Source organism: Microtus pennsylvanicus, chromosome 21, assembly GCF_037038515.1.
Source record: "Microtus pennsylvanicus isolate mMicPen1 chromosome 21, mMicPen1.hap1, whole genome shotgun sequence".
NCBI classification, from domain to species: domain Eukaryota; kingdom Metazoa; phylum Chordata; class Mammalia; order Rodentia; family Cricetidae; genus Microtus; species Microtus pennsylvanicus.
Genome location: NC_134599.1, coordinates 12,588,034 through 12,609,788, shown reverse-complemented (window position 1 = coordinate 12,609,788; position 21,755 = coordinate 12,588,034). Strand labels below are relative to the sequence as shown.

The following is a 21,755-nucleotide window of genomic DNA, read 5'->3' as shown; positions in this document are numbered from 1 at the left end:
AGCGACCAAATTGAGGACAATCTTTCTAATAACAAATCCACATACACACACACAGCATATAAAGGGATGAACTTAGTAATTTGAAAGGATAATATGCACCATATCAATTCGTGGAGGTGCTTACACAACTTTATTCTTTTTATGAGTAAAGACCCTGACAGCTGTGTAATGGGAGCTTTTCCTTTCTTGGTGGTACTGCAGAGACTCAAGTCCACACACACAAGCTAAGTGAGAATTGTACCACTAAGTTACACAAACTTGCAGCACGTGTGTGTGTGTGTGTGTGTATTTATTTATTTAAAAGCAAAGAATAATTTAGAGGAATGGTACTAGTTTAGATTTTGCTAGCAAGTTATCCTTCCACTTATGGAGCTATTTAAAATACTTTTGTCTAAATAAAACAGAGAAGCAGCACGAGTTTTCCTGGGAAAACCACACTGCAGCCAACACCGAGCTCTTCGACATGTTCTGACTCTCAGCAACTCTAGACAGATCTAGTCAGGGGATGTGACAGCAAATCTGCCTAATTCTGCCGACTGTAGTTTAGCTTTACACAGGGAAGTCTGTAGTTTGCTTCTGGTACCATCTCAAATCACATCACGACACCACTGTTTCTTTAAAATGAGGAACACAGTATACAGGTTTCTAACTTTTAGAAGGAAGAGGAACAAGAGTTACTATACCTTTCCATTGAATTATGAACTGGTATGATAGGATGTTTCATCTTAAAAAAAGCAAAGAAATGAAAGTTCATGTGTTAAATGGCAACAGTGTTATTGAGAATACCATCACATAGGAAAGTGGTCAATACAGTCATACTACAGATTGCCCTCCTCAAGGAAAGAATTCTAAGTCCCCTCCAAATAAAGTGAATCCAAATATCTCAGGAAAGGAAGATAGGTTTTGAAAGATCTCATAGCTAAATTCCTAGTGACTAGCTCTTTTTGTAATTTGTTAGCCTTACTCAGCTTAATAGTTAGCAGATTATGGTGAAGCATTATATCCAACACTAGCAGCATGAAGGTAAGCATTATGGACATTCCTGCCCTTAAGCCAACAGAAGTTAGGGAAACAGGGGAGTGTATGAGAAGAGATCTTCTTAGTCCAGGGTAGGGACTGAGGGAAGATTAAAGAAGACAAGCAGGGGCTAAGCCGGGAGAGAAGAGTACATTCTCAGCACTGAAAAATGACACAAGCAACAGCACACTCAAGCTAGGTACCGTCAGGGGGAAAAGCAGGTGATACAGGAAAGGGCTACACAGTTTTGGGCTGAGCTTATAGGCCATGAGGGAAAGATCGAAAGGTTTAGATAAAATCCAATTTACACTTCATTACTATTGGCTAATGGAAGGGCCAGACTGACCATGACTAGTAAGGGTAACAGTATTCTAGGGAAGACTCTTTGGGGTTATAGAAAAGAGGTTAAAGGAGAGTACAAGGAATCAAACTACTAAAAATAACTGACGAGACATAGGGGACCAAGGGCAAATACAAAAGTGTAGGTAAAGCAAACTGCTCTATAAACAGTATTAGCCGTGAAAGGATGTGTCCTTAAACGTCTAACGTCCCACAATGCTGCTGGAGAGAAACTGAGCTGGTGGATTCTTACCTTGCTGGACTTAAGCACCGCTAGCTGAGGGGATCCTGGGGGAGTATGGTAGAGCAGCTCAGAGGTGAAGGCTGCATTTGCAATCTGCATGCATTCCTCCAAGGTCTTCAGGAAAGTGTTGCAGGTTGATTTCAGCAGAGTTCCCACATCGATTCCCTCCTACATAACAACCAGAAGAAGAGTCTTTTGTCTTGCTACAAGATGAAAAACTCAATTGTGTTATGTCCTGAGAAGCTTAAATTAGCAAAACAATACTAATATACCCAGTCAGACTGTTGCTGGATAAATATGCACATGAGTTACAAACAACAGAAATGAACTAGCCCAAGTTATCATATACACCCTCTCTGTTCTGACCCTTCATTTGCTCACCGCTCCAGCAAATACCAGTTCTTTTGGCTCTGCACAATAAGCTAGGTGCTAGGTGCTGGGCATAGATGCAGGCACCGTGCATTGTTTACTCCCAGTGTGGATGATTCACAGGCTTATGATAACTGGAATTTTATTTTCTTCTAAGGTAGTTTACTTGTCTGGGTGTTTTGCAGCTGTATATTGATATATGTAAGATGTTCATGAAATATCTGGAGCCACACTCTTGACTAGAGATTGAAGAGATGGCATGTATTTTTAATAACGGTCCCAGGTGATGCTGTCAGTTGTAATCCATATTTGTTATCAAGTTCATAGTCTCTCATTGTAATTTCTTTAATTACAGACTGCTATGTTCACTCTAGATCTGGTTTCTATCCTGGCACCCCCGAAACTTTGGGTTAGTTAGTATGTGTGTGTACTTCTGTATGGTGGTTTGAATAGGAATGGCCCCAGAGACTCATATACTGAATGGTTAGTCATCAGGGAGTGGCACTCCTTGAGAGAGAGCAGGAGAAGAGCCTTGTGGAAGTAGGTGGCCTTGCTAGAGGAAGCGTGTCACTGGGGGTGAACTTTGAAGTTTCAAAAGCCCAATCTAGGCCCAGTGTCTCTCCCTTCCTGCTATCTGTGGATCCTTCTGCAGCACCGTGTCTATCTAAATTCTGCCATGCTCCCTACAATGGTGAAAATATATTCAACCTCTGAAACTGTAAGCAAGCCCCAACTAAATGCTACCTCTTATAAGCATTGCCTTGGTCATGGCATCTCTTCACAGTAACAGTATAACAACTAAGACAGTCTTTCTGCCTGTCTGCTGCTTACAGGGGTAAAATCCAATTCTCCTGCTCATTCAAAGAAGTTTAGTAGTACCCCTGGATTCTAAATAGTATATACCAATGGCACTTCCTCAATCTTGACGTTCAAAATGTCCCCAGATACAAAACCTGCAGATTGGGAGCCCATGCTCTAGAATATAAATCCTTTAAGAACAGGAATGAAATGGCTTTTGGTTCTTCTCTTCCGTCATTCCCACAAACACAGTGTGCTACATCTATCAGGCAGCTGATACATGATCTTAAAAAGTCAAAGAAAGTGAATGAAAGTGAGTTAAATCAGCCTAACAGAAAGGCTTCAAACAGCATTAGTGAACGGGTTTTCCAATCCCTAAGGAAATGAACTGACACTCGTACGTATGAGCTCTGGACTCCCCAGGCTGTAGACCAAAGCTGCCTGAGAGCGCTGCAGAGACCCTCTCTGAGTCAAGGCGAGTAATCCCACACACAGACGAATGGCTCCTTTTCTGAAGCTTTGAGATGACTAAACAGCAACTTTATTAACAAATGGTAAAGTTCCAGATCTTCAACTGGGCAGGATGCACCTGCCTACAATCCCAGTACTTAGAAAAAAAACTTCAGTAGGAAGGTTTAGAGTTCAAAACTAACCTGAGCTGAATAGTGAGATCCTGCCCCAAAATAAATAAATAAATAATCAAAATCCTTGCTGGCATGTATCCGTCTCTGAAAATATGGAGCTATTTCAGAGCACATTTACTGTGACAGAGAACAGTCCTGTCAGTCTCACCAAGAGTGACAGACAGACATCATGCTGACATCTTAGTAGGCACATGTAAAGAAATAGTTCAGTTATACAGGTAAGACTAGCTATTTAAAAAGCAGTGCAGCCGGGTGGTGGCAGCTGACGCCTTTAATCCCAGCACTAAGGATGTAGGAGCAGGCAGAACTCTGTGAGTCTGAGGCCAGCCTGGCCTATAGAATGAGTTCCAGGACAGGCTCCAAAGGCTAACAGAGAAACCCTGTCTCGAAAAACCACAAAGGGGAAAAAAAAAGACAGTACAAACTGGGAAGAAACACACTTTCTTTTTTCTTAATACTAAAGCTAAAAATCCCCCATATTATGGGATTTTTATAGATTCATCCTAAATTCCTTTGAGGGTGGGAAAGTATGTTCTTCCAAGCAGTGCAATGCATGCATTTCTGTGCAGAATTCTGCCACTATCTCCTAAAGAACAGTCAATATCAAGATAGCCAGGAACTGTTAGAGAATAAATGCCCGCAGGTGATCTGGCACTACTTTTCCGTATTATTTCAGTAATGTCACAAAAACAATACTTTACCTCAGAGTCAGCAACACCGGATGTGGCCACTTCTTTTGTTTTATCAACTTGCTGAACAAGGAGGTCACAGTATAGCCTTAGTTCCGACATTTTGGTTTTCAAGTTTTCAGTGTTTTCTGCAAATTCTAAGTTAACACCAAGAAGAAAAGGTAAAGCAGACACCAAAAGGAACAGCCATGTCCACGTTAGTAGCTGCACAGAAGTAGAGGAGTAACTAAGGCCTTAGATGAGGGTTATGGTGTATGTTTCAGATGAGATAGGTAAAGGTATGGGAGGGACAAAAGAGGGTATACCCTAGCTATTTCTAGAGACAATGCACTAAACAATCACAGATTCAGAAAGAGAAGAGTCTGGGGAGCCCCCTCTCCTGGGAACTGGGAGCAGAGCCAGAGCTCAGCGTTGTGGTCTGAGTCTGCCTCTCTGTACTATGGGATCATAGTTATCTGCCCACCGGGAACAGCGTTCCGTCTGAGGACTGGTTGTACATGCGCCCATCAGGGTTAATAGCACCTAGTTGTAAACAGCGAGGCTCTAGTCACCTTAGTGCTGAGGGATCAGAAACAACGGCTCCACTTCTGCTTCCTTTTCACGCAAGTGTTACACATTATCACCTGCTTTGAGTCCAGCCAACAGCTGACCAAAACAACCAAGGAAGAGGCCGCTTTACTGGGTCTACTTGAAGAGCAGGACTTCTCCCTCTGTCACATGAAAGGCTCCGTCAGCACAGCCAATTCCCTCTAGGTACACATAGGCTTGTGGAGTTCTGACAGTAGTAACCAGGGGCCAGGAAGCAAAGCCCTGACACTCTGAACCAGTGCAAAGAAAGTCCATCACGGTGCTCAGACCAGTGACATCAGTGAGCATTAAGCAGCAGCACCACGGTAACAAAGTCTCCACCCACCATAGGGGGGAAAGTGGAAAGCAGGTGTATACTGCAGAGAACACTCTGACCCTAGGCTTCTCTGGATCACCCACTCTTCGCCAAGTTTTGTGATACCATTTCATGTCATCAACAGACCTCACAGTCATCCTTAGAAGGCAGAAACCATCACCTTTGCAAAGATGAGGTGAATGAAGCTCAGAAAAATGAAGTGACCTATGGCAGAATCATTCAGCTATGAAGTACTGATACATCATTCAAGCCAGGTGTGTCTGGCTCCAATGGCTTCATGTTTTTTTACCAAGCGAAGAAAGCAGAATTGGAATTAGGTAGGGACCCTGGTGTAAGTTATGCTTAAATGCATACATAGCATTTCAACAATACAAAACGCTGGGTTAGAGAATCCAGTGATGCCTCTGGGTAATTCCCAAGGTTCTGGGAGAAGAGGACAATCAATACTTGCCTTTTTCCTTCTGGGTCCTACTATCTGTCAGGCAGGCCTTAGCAGACCCCAGGGCCACTAGCCACCGCTGTCTCTCTGCCACACTTCTGGCTTTTAGATAGAAATATTGTTCCCCAGGGATGATCAGGTCCATGCGAGTGTTATCCACAGAATGAACTAGAAGCAAGGAAAGAGAGGGTGAGACTAGCTCCCTGGGCAGCTCCACCTCAACTTCCTATTTTGTTAAGATTTATTATTTATTTATTGGTGTGCTTACATGTGCGTGTGTGTGTGTGTGTGTGGTAGGGTGCATATGCCTGATGCCTGTGTGTATGCCAAGGCCAGAAGAGGTCAGCTCTTCTCCTCTATCACTCTCCAGCTATTCCTCTGAGGCAGAGCTGCTCCCTGAGCGTGTGTTCTCACAGCTAAGGTAGAAGTCAGCAAGCCCCAGAGATCCTCCCGTCTCTGTCCTTCTCAGATCTGGGGTTACAGGAGTGTGCAAGATGCCTGGCTTATTATGTGGGTGCTGGGATCAAAATTCCAGTCCCTGTTATTGGGCATCAAGTGCTTTTAACCACTGAGCCAACTCTCGAGCCTCCTGACAGAGAGAGGGCCCAGTTCTTACCAACTCTTCTAGTGACACTAATTTCTGTCCACTTACCTTTCTCGACAGCTTTGCTGATCAAGAAGGGTACAGTGGCACACACCTTTAATCCTAGCACTTGGGAGGTAGAAGCCACTGTTTGTGGAGGTAATTACACAGTTCTCACCGGGTTCTGATTAGTACTTGAGGGGGGTCATTACACAGGAACAAAGGCTCCTCCCTGGTTTTTCTGGCTTCCTATGTGAACCTGCCTTCCCTGCAATCTATCACATGGTGCCATCTATCACGGTATGGCGTACCCAGTGTGCCCTAACCAGAGTTAGCACTCTCCTATTTTAGACTTTCATATTCTAATAGTATTAGCTAAATAAAATGATTTTCTTCATACGTTACCCAGACTTGAGTATTTTATTATCACAACGGAAAACAGACCAATATACCTGCTAACAAGCAGGGGTACAATCTTTATCTCCTTGGATATTCTAGGAATCAAGAACACATTCCCCCTTTCTACTTCCCTTGAGCAGTCAGACCAATGTGTGGGTCTTAGAACCCTTAGGGCTCTTCCAGAGAAACCGGCAAAACATGTTCTCCTTCACTTTCCCCAAACTAGTCCCACTGAATAGTTGAAGAGTTAGGAACACCTCAGCCACATAGCTCGCTGTCTCAAGATTCCAAAGCTAAGAAGCGAGGACTATTTGCTGGCTCCAGAGGTATCTGCTTACTGTGACTGTGATTTAAACACAACCGCATTGATGCCAGAGTAAAATCACTGATGCCTTACAAACAATCTCTGGCCCCAGGTGGGCAGGTAAGGAATGGGTGCTTACACCACTCTCATCAGCTCTTCCTCTTTATTTCTTTTTCCTTTTTTTTTTTTAAATAAAACAATGTTTTCTCATTTTTACATACCAAGCCCAGTTCCCACTCCCTCCCCTCCTCCTGCTTCCCTCACACCCCCCCCCCCCCCCCCAGTCCTCAGAGAGGATAAGGCATCCCATGGGAGTCAACAAAGTCTGGCAGAGCACTTTGAGGCAGGACCAAGCCCCTCCCCCTGTATCTAGGCTGAGCAAGGTATCCCTCTATAGGAAATGATGGGCTTTTGGATCAGTCTTAACCCATCCTGGAAAAGCTGGCTGCAGTTTTAGATTTCTTCCCAAGGCTCTACTGCAAGGACACTGGACCTCATACCCCAGTGTGTAGTGCAGGAACAGCACAGAAAGCTCTGTGGGGCCAGTGCTTTTGCATTCTTCTAGGAAGGTACAAAAAAAAAGTTGCCACATTGCATGTCACTCACCTTGAATCTCACAGACTGCCATCTGGATGCTCCCTTTACAACCCTTCCAGGCATCTTCAGGAGAATCATAGTAGGACAGTATCCCCCCACAAAGAAGGAACCATCGAGGCTGCCAACCTAAAAACAGGGGAAAAGCCAGGGCAATTATTGTTGGTGTGTAAGGTGTCAACCCAGGTGTAGAAATGGGACCTAATGGGCTGGAGAGATGGCTCAGAGGTTAAGAGCATTGCCTGCTCTTCCAAAGGTCCTGAGTTCAGTTCCCAGCAACCACATGGTGGCTCACAACCATCTGTAATGGCATACAGACAGAATATTATATACATAATAAATATTTATAAAAAAAAGAAATGGGACCTAATAATGAAGGCTACCAAATCCCAGATGTGAGGCTCTTTTCGTTGCTTCTAAGAAGGAAGCAGGTTAGAAAAGACTTGTCTATTGATCCTATTACTGTAAAATTAGAAACTGATGTGGGAGTGATTTCTTTCTAATCTGTTGCTTTTGTTGGTTAATTAATAAAGAAACTGCCTAGGCCCATTTGATAGGCCAACCCTTAGGTGGGTGGAGTAAACAGAACAGAATGCTGGGAGAAAGAAGCTGAGTCAGGGAGTCACCATGGTTCTCCCACTCCAGACAGACGTAGGTTATACTGAGAACTCAGGAACAATCGCAGTGGGTTTTTGATCCTACTGCACGTACTGGCTTTGGGGGAGCCTAGGCAGTTTGGATGCTCACCTTTGGAGACCTGGATAGAGGTGGGCGGTCCTTGGGCTTCCCACAGGTCAGGGAACCCTGATTGCTCTTCGAGCAGATGAGGGAGGGTGACTTGATCGGGGGAGGGGGAGGGAAATGGGAGGCGGATGAGGGGGGGAGGCAGAAATCCTTAATAAATAAATAAATAAATTAATTAATTAATTAATAAAAAAAAAGGTCTTTCCTGGTAAGCGCACCTCGTGGTGCTACATAGATTATTAAAAATGGGTTAAGAGGCTAAAACTAATGGGCCAGGCAGTGTTTAAAAGAATACAGTTTCCATGTAATTATTTCCAGTAAAGCTAGCCGTGTGGGCGGCTGGGTGCCGGGGAAAGTAGCCCGCCGCTCCTAACACAACAAGAAACAGTCCCACAGGCACATACTTTAGTTATAGGAGATACAGAAGTTGGGAAGGATCAGGAGCAAAGAAGTGATGGTGAAGCTGGGCAATGGTGGTGCAGGCCTTTAATCCCAGCACTTGGAGGCAGGAGCAGGCAGTACTCTGTGAGTTCAAGGCCAGCCTGGTCTACAGAGTGAGTTCCAGGACAGCCAGGATTGTTACACAGAGAAACCCTGTCTCAAAAAAAAAAAGTGATGGTGATAGGGCTTACACAGATTTTTAATTTTTATTTTCATCCCCCAACAGTTCTAATAATCTATATTTCTTAATTTTCCTAAAGATAAATAATTACTGTCATAAACATCATTGTCATCACACATCCATTCCCCTTGTCTAAGAAATATCAGGACCTTAAAAACTGTGCGACAAAGATTACGGTGTCATCTAAGCAAAGGTTATGCACTGTCCAGACTAATGAGCCTGCCTAGAAGCCCTGGGCTCTAAGGACAGATTTCTCTGACCATTTAGTATCAATCAACCAAAGCACAGCAATCTTTAAACCCTCAAGATTTAAATGAAGCGAGAACCCACAAAATCTGGTCAATAATTTATAAAGGGGTGCAATGGAAAAACAGACCCACAAATACAGAACAAGGTAGACACCGCTGCTGATCAGTTGCGGCTGTCCTGCCATTCTGCCCAAGGGCAATGAGGACTAACAGAAAGACTTGCTACTACTCTGATCACCTGAGAGAGAGGTGGGGGGGGGGGAGAGAGAGCGCAAGCATGCAATCCATCTCCTCCATTTTATCCAGTAACATATCCAGAAAAAAACCACGCCTATTGGGCTAGTTATTCCCCTCCAGACACACACACACCAACAGGCATCTTCAGTTAGGTTTTCCTCTTTGAGGTACCACATTATCTTTCTCTCATGTGACTCTACTGTGGCTGAGGCATCCAGAGAGAGGGTTGTGGGGACTTGGAGCAGAGCTCCAAGGACAGAGCAGACATAAATATCTATCCAATGGGTCCTTGGGGATGGCATAACCATATCAGTAGGGGCTAGAGAATAAGGAACACTTGCTGTTCTTGCAGAGAACCATGGTTTGGTTTCCAACACTCACATGGTGGCTAATAACTGTTCCAGAAAAATCTAATGCCCTCTCTGGTCTCCATGAGCACCAAGCAAGGCATAGGAACATACAAATGCAGGCTAAACGTTCACATGCATAAGAAAACATTTTTTAAAAAATATGGGTACAACACCAACTGATGTCCAAATGACAGTGACTTATTTTGATGTTTTGGGGAGAATGCTGTACTTTCTGGAGCCACTCACTCCACACTTCACTCCCCCAGGCTAAATGGTCTGCACTAAATCTAAGGGAAGGAGTCGGGAGGACTGCTGAGATGTCCTTCCTACTCACCAGGGCCTGTTTTTCTAGGAACTGCAAGACACAAGCCTGCCAGGAAACATGTCTCTTGCTTCCTTAAATAAAACTAGATGAACATTAAATCTCAACATTTACTCTTCAACAATCCCTGAACTCAATTACCTTGCCATATAATGTTTTTCTGACCAAAGATAAATTTTTTTTTTCAAAATTGCAGCTATTCCTCCTGTCACACTTTCTGTATTGAAAGCGTCTGCCTAAAGATGAAGATCCTTTGTTGATTGTATGGAGCCTCATGGTCTTATCATGGCCACAGCCCACAGTCCTAGCAAACTTGTTGAGATGAATTCATAAATATATGTTGGAAGACGATACTTTGTAATCTCAACTTTAAGTTTTACTGAAACACAAACTTGATGGTCACCATCGGCACAACCAAGTACACCCATCGCTCATCTGAGTACACCGCTACTCTCCTGGCATCAGACATCACTGAAGCATTACACCTCTGCAAAAGAATCTGATTGTTTACGCCACTATTTAGGCCACTTCCCCCTCACTGAAAACCAAAGAAGTCTTTGAAATCACCTAAGTCAATTTGTTCAATTTATAGATAAATAAACCTATCCCAAGGTATGTCCTGTATACAAGAGAACTAAAGAGAAAAATCATGCCTTCCTACATTTCCCTTGTGAGCACACAAACTCCTAAGCCTTGGCTCCCTGCTGGCAGAAAGCCATCTCAATACATAATAGTGTTTTCACTTAGAGCTCAACTCCTGCCACTTTGACTTGTGTGGACACTCCCTGCCCCCAATATATACCACAATTCTTGCATAGGAAGCACTTAAAACATACATGATAACTATTTCAACAAGTTTAGGGTTTATTTGCTTTAGCAGTCTCCAAGAAAAAGAAGCAACAGGATCACATATTGACATACAATATAAATTACTATAAAGAATCAGCTCATCCTAAGATCTGCAGTCAGCAATGGGGGGCATGGAGTAGGTTTCAATGAAGGTCAATGCCCCACCCTGTTCATTATAGCTGGGCAGGTGGCGCCTTCTTACTCAACCTTTTTGTTTTAATCTGGTCTTTAAGTAGCTAGATTAGGCCCTATAAACATGATTGGAGGAACATTCTATTTACTTGATCTATCAATTCAAGGGCTAATCTTACCTAAAAACTCCTAGACTCATTGAGAGTGTTTCCGCAAAAGTTTGAGGATTCAAGCCCGTTGACTTTCCATCACTATGACAAACATCCTAAGATAAATGAACTTGCAAGGAGGAAAGATCTTGGCTTAGTATTTTACCAGATGCTTTAGGGACTCCACCGCCTTTGGACAATGGTAAAGTGGTACAAGATGGTAGTGGTCAAGAGCTTGGTGATACAAGATGCTTGCCTCACAGTAGCTAGGAAGCAGGAGAGGGACAGCATCCAACTTTTCCGGAGCATGTCCTCAGTAACCCCACATCCTTCATTTTTCTAGGCTCCTCAGAAAGTTTCTGCCACCCGACAACAGCATGAAGCTGAGGACCAAGACTTAACTCGTGGGCCTTTGAGGAGCATTCCATATCCAAACTACATCAGCCTCCTGTGGCCCAAACTGACATTAAATAAATCACATCAATTTCAAGACCATTTTTAATGTAGCAAAGAATTTTAATTAATGCTAATTAAACAAAGACAAAACACTAATCACAATGTGATTCTAGATTCTGTAATAATGATAAACTTGAAATTAAAAAAGAACATACTAAGCTAGCTTTATCTTACAGGGCTCCTAAAATGCTGAAAGTCCTCCCCTCTCTGCACAGCCCAGCTGCAGTGAGTTTTGAGAGTGGCTGGGGATCTGAACTGTGGGAGGCACAGAGGTCCTAGTACTCACTGAGAAGCACTGAAAGAACCAGGAGTGTTAATCACACAGGGTGTCTCCTCAGTGGAGGAGATACAAATTAAATATCTACATTCCATCGAGGAAGCTGGAAATGTAGGCTATTAACAACCTGGCTATCTGAAAGAATAGTGTCACCCTGGTTCTCCAGAATGATCATCCCAGACTCTCTTTCCCTAGTCCATTCCCATCCTTAGGGGAGATGTCACAAGTACTTTATCCCTAGATTTAGGCCTTTTTAGCTGGAGAACCCATCCTCATAGTCATGTGTACTTTGTAAAGAGTCTTTAATTGGTCACACCTTAAGCTTCACTGTACACCTGGAATTGGACCATTTGAACTGAAGCAAAACATGTGTTGCAGAGTACTTCCCACTTTCTCTATCAGGTTCAGTGTGTTCGGACTGATATTGAGGTCTTTAATCCATTTGGACTTGAGTTTTGTGCATGTGATGGGATTTTGATGGGGATTGCATTGAATCTATAGATTGCTTTTGGTAGAATTGCCATTTTTACTATGTTGATCCTCCCAATCCAAGAGCAAGGGAGATCCTTCCATTTTCTGGTGTCCTCTTCAATTTCTTTCTTCAAAGGCTTAAAATTCTTGTCAAATAGATCTTTCACTTCCTTGGTCAGAGTTACCCCAAGATATCTTATGCTATTTGTGGCTATCGTGAAAGGTGATGCTTCTCTGATTTCCCTCTCTGTTTCCTTATCCTTGGTGTATAGGAAGGCAACTGATTTTTTGGAGTTGATCTTGTATCCTGCCACATTACTAAAGGTGTTTATCAGCTGTAGGAGTTCTTTGGTAGAGTTTTTGGGGTCGCTTATGTATACTATCATATCATCTGCAAATAATGAAAGCTTAAGTTCTTCCTTTCCAATACGAATCCCCTTGATACCCTTATGTTGTCTTATTGCTATTGCTAGAACTTCAAGCACTATATTGAAGAGGTATGGAGAGAGTGGACATCCTTGTCTTGTTCCTGATTTTAGTGGGATGGCTTTAAGTTTTTCTCCATTTAATTTAATGCTAGCTGTAGGCTTGCTGTAAATAGCTTTTATTATATTTAGGTATGACCCTTGTATCCCTAATCTCTCCAAGACCTTTATCATAAAGGTCTTGAATTTTGTCGAATGCTTTTTCAGCATCTAATGAAATGATCATATGGTTTTTTTCTTTCAGTTTATTTATATGGTGGATTACATTGATAGATTTGTGTATGTTGAACCAGCCCTGCATCTCTGGGATGAAGCCTACTTGATCATAATGGATAATTTTTCTAATGTGTTCTTGGATTCGGTTTGCCAGTATTTTATTGAAAATTTTTGCATCGATATTCATGAACGAGATAGGCCTGTAATTCTCTTTCTTGGTTGGGTCTTTGTGTGGTTGGGTTTTTATTCTTATCACTTTGAGTGGTTCTCTTCCCTGAATGACACCTGCAGAGACCCCTCACTCACTAATGACTGAGGCAACTCCTTCACTACTGTAAGGTGTTTTTACCCGGGGGAATATAATTATTCCGGGGAATTCAATATGGCACCACTTTATTCTTATTTTGGAACTATAGAAACTGACAAAAGGAGCTTTTTTAGAAGCTCAAGGTTCCTGAAGTCTCAAAAGATACGTTAAGAAACCCCATTCCTGTTAGACGAGATGAAATGCTGGGATGGAAAGTCCCATTAGTGCTGGACACGCTGTTCTTTTTAATGCCCAATGCTGACAACCTGGGCTACAGCCCAGCAAAGGCGAACTGAACAAGAAAAGATGCATGAATGGTGAGGTGGCTATTGATCTACTTCACATTTCAAGATCTTCTGCAGATAGCTGGGAATGGGAGACGATGAAAGACTCAAGTTATCAGAAGAATGGTGGAAACTACAGGTCTGTACCATTCTCCTTATCCTGTCAACTGACTCATCTTCCTGTCTAACCCAAACCCCTTTTTGCTATTTTCTATTGAGAAGGAACATGTTTCCAAACTACACACGTGAGCCAAGAAACTAGAGTTTTAGCTCACACCCTCTGTTATTACCAGAGGGGGCAGTCATCAAGTTCAAGGCCATCCTGGTTTCTGTGGTGAGTTCTAGGACAGCTAAGGCCACATAGATAAGACCCTATCTCAAAGACAAAACAAAACTCTAAACAACAAAGTGTTTAAGTCCTAAACATCACCACTCCCAAACTACAGTCTGCAGGTGTGAATTTCAATGTTAATTGCGTTTTAAAACTTTAGCAGGTTTGGTGGCATGGTAGTACCAGCTACTCTGGAAGGCAAGGTAGAGGGATCCTTTGAGCTTGGGATTTTGAGGCTGGACCAACACAGCAAATGGTTGTCAGAGATTAAGTGTCGAAAGCATCTGCTGTGTGAAGGGACAGCAGACTGTAAACAGAAAGAGAGAGGAAACGGGGAGGGAGGGAGGCAGAGGCTGCCTCTTCAGAAGAAAAAGACAGAGAGAGAAAGAGGAGGAGAGAACACAGGCATGCTGGAGATCAGTTTGTGTTACGGGAGGTCCTCCCACTCCTCCAGCCTATCGCTGCTGAGATACCAGCCCCTTGGGGCGTGGTCTCTCTCCCTTTAAAAAAGCGGCCACTTCCCTCTCCTCTCTCTCTTCACTTCCTGCTCCGCCGGTGACTTGACTTCCTTCCTGGTTACGCAGAGGGCTGACAGTGATCTGTAAGTTTTTTCCCCTTTAAATAAATACCACCCTATTAATCATAATTCCAAACTGGTGTGGCATTGTTTATGACTTACGTCTTCAAGTTTGCCTCATTGGTAAGGGGGAGACTGGGAGTGGGCAGAGCTTGTCTCTTAAAGGTACAGGGTCCTCAGGTGACAGGGCAGGCCATCAGAATTCTAACAGTCCTATCTTTCTTATAATAAAAACGCAAGGAGTTAGGCATGGCAGGTTAAGGGGATGAGGGCATCAAGTTCTCAAGACTTCTTCCTGCTGATTTGTGGACATCAGGGTCTTGGGGGGTCTGAGAAAGCCGGGTGCTGGTCATGGGGTAGCTGGTTGCTTCACTCCTGTACAGGATTTGTGGTGTGGAATTGTCTGGTGTCTCTTGGACCTGGCCATGGGGTAGCTGGTTGCTTCACTCCTGTACAGGATTTGTGGTGTGGAATTGTCTGGTGTCTCTTGGACCTGGCCATGGGGTAGCTGGTTGCTTCACTCCTGTACAGGATTTGTGGTGTGGAACTGTTTGGTGTCTCTTGGACCTGGTCATGGGGTAGCTGGTTGCTTCACTCCTGTACAGGATTTGTGGTGTGGAACTGTTTGGTATCTCTTGGACCTGGTCATGGGGTAGCTGGTTGCTTCACTCCTGTACAGGATTTGTGGTGTGGAATTGTCTGGTGTCTCTTGGACCTGGCCATGGGGTAGCTGGTTGCTTCACTCCTGTACAGGATTTGTGGTGTGGAATTGTCTGGTGTCTCTTGGACCTGGCCATGGGGTAGCTGGTTGCTTCACTCCTGTACAGGATTTGTGGTGTAGAACTGTCTGGTGTCTCTTGGACCAGGCAAAATGTTGGCAGAGTAGAGGACAAGGTTAAGTTTAGAAAGAAAAAAAATTTCCTTAAGTTCTGGTAATTGAGGAGGAGGGTGTCAGGACCAGGGAATTGAGAGTATCTGACATGTTTGAGATGAATCCTTCAATTTGGCTCCCTGGAACTCACAAGAATTCTTTGAGTTTGTGAAAACATAAATTTTAGAAACATACATTGTATAAAGAGCAGCATATTTATGCCATAATGACTGTGACAGATGATTTTGTACAATGAAAAGTATCTTTAGAAAATGACCAAAGAGAATTCAAAATCTTGATCTTGCAGTAGTGGTAGTGGTAGTACTCTGCCAGAGTTAGATTAATATAGCTTATCAGCATTTTTTTGATAATGTTAAGACTGTGAACGGCAGTATAATGAGAGAGAGATCCAGTCAATGAATTTTGACTTGGTAGAAGAACAGACTTTTCAGCAGTGTCTAAAATGGCCTTGAAACACTTCTGCCATTTTGTGCTATGTGTTTAGACAAAGTGGCATTCTCTGCATTGACCATTATACAATCCAAATGAGTTGAGTCTAGTGGGGTATGCCTTTAACCCCAGTACTCAAAAGGCAGAGGTGTGTGTGTGGGGGGGTCTCTGTGAATTTTAGGCTGTTCAAATCTACATAGCTAGCTTTAGCCCAGGTAAGACTCTATCTCAAACACTGAAGATGCTCTGTCCTGAAATATCATATATTCAGCCAAGATTTCATTTATATAAAAATAAGCCAGCATATATCTCTTATTAATGTGCAAAGTTACTTCTCACCTTTAATGCTAGAATTATATATATATATATATATATATATATATATATATACCAAAAGATTTGTTTTATAATAAACTTCTTAATGATTTATTATCACTAAATGCTAAAGTCACACATAAAACGAGATTATAGATGGAAGTGTAAGAAGCCTTGCTGCAAAATTCTTCACAGACTACCAAAGAACAATACTCAACTTCACATGGAAAAGCAAAAAACTCAGGATAGCCAAAGCAATCCTGTACAATAAAGGAACTTCTGGAGGCATCACAATCCCTGACTTCAAACTCTACTACAGAGCTACAGTACTGAAAACAGCCTGGTATTGGCATAAAAACAAACAGGAGGACCAATGGAACTGAATAGAAGACCCAGATATCAATCCACATATCTACAAACACCTGATTTTTAAGAAAAAAAAGCAAAAAAAAAATCAAATTAAAAAAAGAAAGCATATTCAACAAATGGTGCTGGAATAACTGGATATCAACATGTAGAAAAATGAAAACCGATCCATATCTATCACCATGCACAAAACTAAAGTCCAAATAAATCAAAGACCTCAACATAAAGCCAACCACACTGAACCTCATAGAAGTGAAAGTGGGAAGTACACCTGAACGCATTGGCACAGGAGACCACTTCCTAAATATAACCCCATAGCACAGACACTGAGAGAAACAATTAATAAATGGGACCTCCTGAAACTGAAAAGCTTCTGTAAAACAAAGGACACGGTCAATAAGACAAAACAGAAGCCTACAGAATGGGAAAAGATCTTCACCAACCCCACGTCCGACAGAGTTCTGATCTCCAAAATATACAAAGAACTCAAGAAATTGGTCATCAAAAGAACAAATAATCTAATTTAAAAAATGGAGTACAGACCTAAACAGAGAACTCTCAACAGAGGAATCTAAAATGGCCAAAAGACACTTAAGGAAATGTTCAACATCCTTAGTCATCAGAGAAATGCAAATTAAAACAACTCTGAGATTCCATCTTACACCTGTAAGAATGGTCAAGATCAGAAACACTGATGATAGCTTATGCTGGAGAGGATGTGGGGCAAAGGGAACTCTCCTGCATTGTTGTTCGGATTGCAAACTGGTACAGTCCTTTTAGATATTAGTGTGGCGATTTCTCAAAAAATTAGGAAACAACCTTCCTCAAGACTCAGCAATACCACTTTTGGGTATATATCCAAAGGATGCTCAACTGTACCACAAGGACATGTGCTTAACTATGTTTAAAGCAGTATTGATTGTTACAGCCAGAACCTGAAAACAACTTAAATGCCTCTCGACTGAAGAATGGATAAGGAATATGTGGTACATTTACACAATGGAGTATTACACAGAAAAAAAAATGACATCTTGAAATTTGCAGGAAAATGGATGTATGTAGAAAACATTATATTGAGTGGGGTAACCCAGACCCAGAAAGACAATTATCATATCTACTAACTCATAAGCAGCTTTTAGACATAAAGCAAAAGAAACCAGCCTACAATTCACAATCCCAGAGAACCCAGACAACAATGAGGGCCCTAAGAGAGACACACATGAATCTAATCTACATGAGAAGTAGAAAAAGATAAGATCTCCTGAGTAAATTGGGAGCATGGGGACCCTGGGACAGGGCAGAAGGGGAGGGCAGAGGAAGGGAGAGGAGCAGAGAAAAATATATAGCTCAATTAAAACAATTTAAAAAAAAAGGCATGCACCACAGAAGGAGGAGAAGGAGGAGGAGGAAGAGGAGAAGGAGGAGGAGGAAGAAGAGGAAGAGGAAGAGGAAGAGGAGGAGGAGGAAGAGGAGGAGGAGGAGAGGAAGAAGCAGCAGCAGCAGAAGCAGCCTTGCTGCAGCATAAGGCAGCCATTTCACCTGGGGGGAGCCTGTTTACTTGTTTAAGAGAATCATTATTGGGCCAAGAAAAAAAAAAAACCCTTAAACACTCTCAAATAGGAATTCTGAAAATCTGGGGCTAGAGAGATGGCTCGGCACTGACTGCTCTTCCAAAGGAGTTGGTTTCAATTCTCAGCACCCACATGGAGGCTTACAACCATCTGTAACTCCAGTTCAAGGGGACCCAACACCCTCTTCTGACCTTCCCAGGCACCAGACACTTATGAGGTGTACAGACATATATGCAAACAAACAACTATACCCACACAATACAATAAAATAAAATATATTCGGATACAATCCAATCCAAAGATAATACTAATTTAATATGTACAGGCTGAGAAATGGCAGTAGGAACAGAAGCAAGCCACTATATATTTTTAATATTTTTATTTGTTCTTTCAAAGTCTCATAAATGTATACAGTGTTTTGCTCATATCCACCATCTTCTCCCTCCAAGTTCCCTTAGTCCCACATTTCTCTCTTAAAGTCCTGTCCCCCATATTTTGTTGTTATTGATAAGCTCAGAGTTCAAACAGTGCTTCCCACAGGTGTATGGGTGTGGGCCATGCACTGAGGCCATGTCCCCAAATGAGTGTGATTTTTCCATCCCTCAGCAGCCATCCACTATAGTCTTCAAAAGCAGAAAGCTTGATATGCCCAGATAAAAACACCCAGTTCCCGGCACACACTGGTTTTAAATCTAGGCTGAGATGTTCCAGGCAGCATTTGTAGACAGTGTGTGCCATGAAAATAGGGACAGTGAAACTGCACACCATGCATGTTCAGACCAAAGACGGAATGAAGGTCTGCCATGGAGCACAGGTGAGCTCATTTGATCCTGAACTGATTCTTGAACTGTGGGTAAAAAATCCTTTAACTTTGGTGCAACTCCCTCAAATTCAATTATATGACTCTCTACAAAGTTGGGACCCACAGTTTTAGAATCTGGGTGTTTGAACACATCATTCTGCCCATCAACTCACCAGAGTGCCTTAAAGATGTTAATTAAGGTATTAATGGGCACCAAGCATTTACAATCTCATCATTAAGCAGGAAGAACTGTAAAAAAAAAAAAACCATTGGATTTATTGAGTTTTTAAATTCACAAGAAATATTGCTGTATAGAAATTCAGGGGGGAAAAGAGAAGAGCATTACTTAAATCCTTTACTGAAAATAAAATTAAAAGTAGAAAAAAATGCACTTCTTGATCAATAAAAGGAAAATTCAGTGACTTCAATAAATGGGCCAGATTGCTGTAGTGAAAGGCAGCAAAGCCCCTTAATTCACCTCCCGAGCTCCTGAGTAAACCTCCTGAGTCCCTGAACTAACCTCCTGAACCCCTGAGCCAATCTCCTGAGTGCCTGAACTAACCGCCTGAACCCCTGAGCCAATCTCCTGAGTGCCTGAACTAACCTTCGGAACCCCTGAGCCAATCTCCTGAGCCCCTTAACTAACCTCCTGAACTCTTTAACTAATCTCCTGAGCCCCTTAACTAACCTCCTGAACTTCTGAACTAACATCCTGAGCCTCTTAACTAATCTCCTGAGCCCTTTAACTAACCTGAGTCCCTTAACTAACCTCCTAAGCCCTTTTACTAACCTCCTGAGCCCCTTAACTAACCTCCTAAGCCCTTTTACTAACCTCCTTAGCCATTTTACTAACCTCCTGAGCCCTTTACTAACTGCAGCTTTAGCTTTTCCCATAAAACTTCTGTGAAGTCTGAATGTTCCCTAAGTTGCTGCAAGGTTTTTTGTTTGGTTTTGTTTTGTTTTTCAAGACAGGGTTTCTCTGTAGGTTTGGAGCCTGTCCTGGAACTAGCTCTTCTAGACCAGGCTGGCCTCGAACTCACAGAGATCCGCTTGTCTCTGCCTCCTGAGTGCTAGGATTAAAGGCATGTGCCACCACCTCCCAGCTTTGCTGCAAGTTTTAAAATATGTAAATCTCACCCTCATAGAGTGCAACAGAAAATTTAACTTTCCCCCAGATCATGTAAGGCTAAATGACTAATGTTAAGAAAAGAAATTGAAATTAAAATTTTTAAAGAATTGACAAATTTTCTGTAGTAAGCCAAAATTTAACTTTTATCATAAAACTATAATTTTTATGTTTTTAACCCATGTTATATATAATACAGTGTTAGAATGATCTGAATACGAATGGCCCCTACAGACTGATATATTTGAATGCTTAGCTATGGGTGAGTGGAACTATTTGAGAAGGATTAAGAGGTGTGGCCTTGTTAGAGGCAGTGTGTTGGAGGGGTGGGATCAGAGGTTTTAAAAAGCTCACACCAAGTCCAGTGTTTCTCTCTGTCTGCCGCCTACCGATTAGAATGTAGCTCTCAGCTACTGCTCTAAGGTCATGCATGCCACCATGCTCCTACCATGATGATAATAGACCAATCCTCTGAAACTGTAAGCAGCCCCCAATAAAATGCTTTGTTTCCTAAGACTTTCCTTGGTCATAATGTCTCTTCACAGCAATAGAACAGTGGGTAAGACAAGCATATATTGTTTATGTTATATAAATGCATTAAGAATGAATCATTTTAAATGGAAGTAAAGCATGCACTGACCTCAGGTGTCCCCGACCTCCACAACCATTCTGATTGGCTGTGACATCTAGCCTGGCACTCACGCCAGAGCTCCTCAGAGCCCACCTTTACCTTCACATCTCTAGCAGGGCCCCACACAGAAGGTGGCTAGCAAAGCCTTGGGCTCCTGTGCCAGGCCAGTCAGTAACTGAGGAGGAGGAAGAGAAGGAAGAAACACCCCTTATCATAACAGGGAAGCTGTGATTAGTCAAATTACAGGCTCCTTAGCTAATACTAATTAATGCTCAGACCATGTTTTTAGCAGTTAAAACTGTCAAGCTTAGAGTCTACAGAAAAGATCCCAGACCTCAACAAGTGACAGGCTTGTAGAGAGTGGGGATGCGGGCGGTGAGGGGCTGAGTACAATCACCACTATTCAAAACTCTTTGGACCCTCCTGTATGGTCTGCTCTGTTACCTCTTTTGTGCACACTAGGCAAACAGACGGCACCAATATTTATCATGTAGTACATGATTTCTGCATGCTAACCAGACATTCTGGTGCAAGTCAAGACTCCTGATATACAGCAGAGTCAGAGCTGCATGCCACTCAGTTGGTCTGAGCCTTCTTTGTAATTAACTGCGGCGCACTAAATGGCTTTGAAGTTTCCTTCCAAGTTGAGCACATCATCTTCCCTCTTACTGGGTGTCTTTCTGAACAGATCTGACATCACCATCCAAGCTGGAAGCCAGAAAGCCAATTCTGCCTCATCCTCCAGGCCAGTCACTGAGCTCCTCCACTCCTGATATTTCTACATGTGTTTTCAGCATCCCACTGTGCCACACTGGGACACAGAGTGTGAGGTCACAGACAGGATGGTAATGCAGGACGGGCTCACTGTCTCTAAGTTATTTATCGTGTGAGCCTTGGTTTACTCATCAGTGACACGGGAACATTGCCCTTCTCCCCACCTCCACTCCACTCTTTCCTGTCATGCCCAGCCAGGTCAGTCTTCCTTGAAGACTGTTTTTACCCACTCTTTCTTCCTGCTCTGAGGTCCTAAGCGATGTCTACCATACAAACTCCACACTTCCCAGCTTGGTCTAATGATCTAATTCTCTCCTCACACTACTCCGTCATTTCCTCTTCTGAAAAGAACGTATTCTTGGTCTTGCTTTGTCCTTGGTAAGCAAATTTTGCTCCTTCCCTTTCCCTGTATCCACACCAATTCTACTACCCCCTTCCATCTTACCTCTTACAAGAAGTTTTTCCTTCA

The 21,755-nt window shown here is 42.7% G+C and overlaps 2 protein-coding genes across 4 annotated transcripts in view; one reads left to right on the top strand and one right to left on the bottom strand.

Moving 5' to 3' along the window:
- The window catches only part of Plekha8 (pleckstrin homology domain containing A8), a 66,026-nt gene that overhangs the window by 34,691 nt on the left and 9,580 nt on the right, over positions 1 to 21,755 (bottom strand). For both annotated transcript variants that reach the window (XM_075955757.1, XM_075955758.1), the window contains exons 2-6: positions 7,336 to 7,452; positions 5,456 to 5,611; positions 4,113 to 4,237; positions 1,610 to 1,768; positions 684 to 724 (exon numbers count right to left, since the gene is read on the bottom strand). In XM_075955757.1, coding sequence (XP_075811872.1) covers positions 684 to 724; positions 1,610 to 1,768; positions 4,113 to 4,237; positions 5,456 to 5,611; positions 7,336 to 7,452 — 598 coding nt within the window. The remainder of the gene's footprint in view (positions 1 to 683; positions 725 to 1,609; positions 1,769 to 4,112; positions 4,238 to 5,455; positions 5,612 to 7,335; positions 7,453 to 21,755) is intronic.
- Fkbp14 (FKBP prolyl isomerase 14) overlaps positions 14,355 to 21,755 on the top strand; it is a 32,150-nt gene continuing 24,749 nt past the window's right edge. Inside the window, exon 1 of one of the 2 annotated variants that reach the window (XM_075955759.1) lies at positions 14,355 to 14,404. The gene's annotated coding sequence lies outside the window, so the exon portion shown is untranslated. The remainder of the gene's footprint in view (positions 14,405 to 21,755) is intronic. The other variant, XM_075955760.1, reaches the window with a different exon arrangement.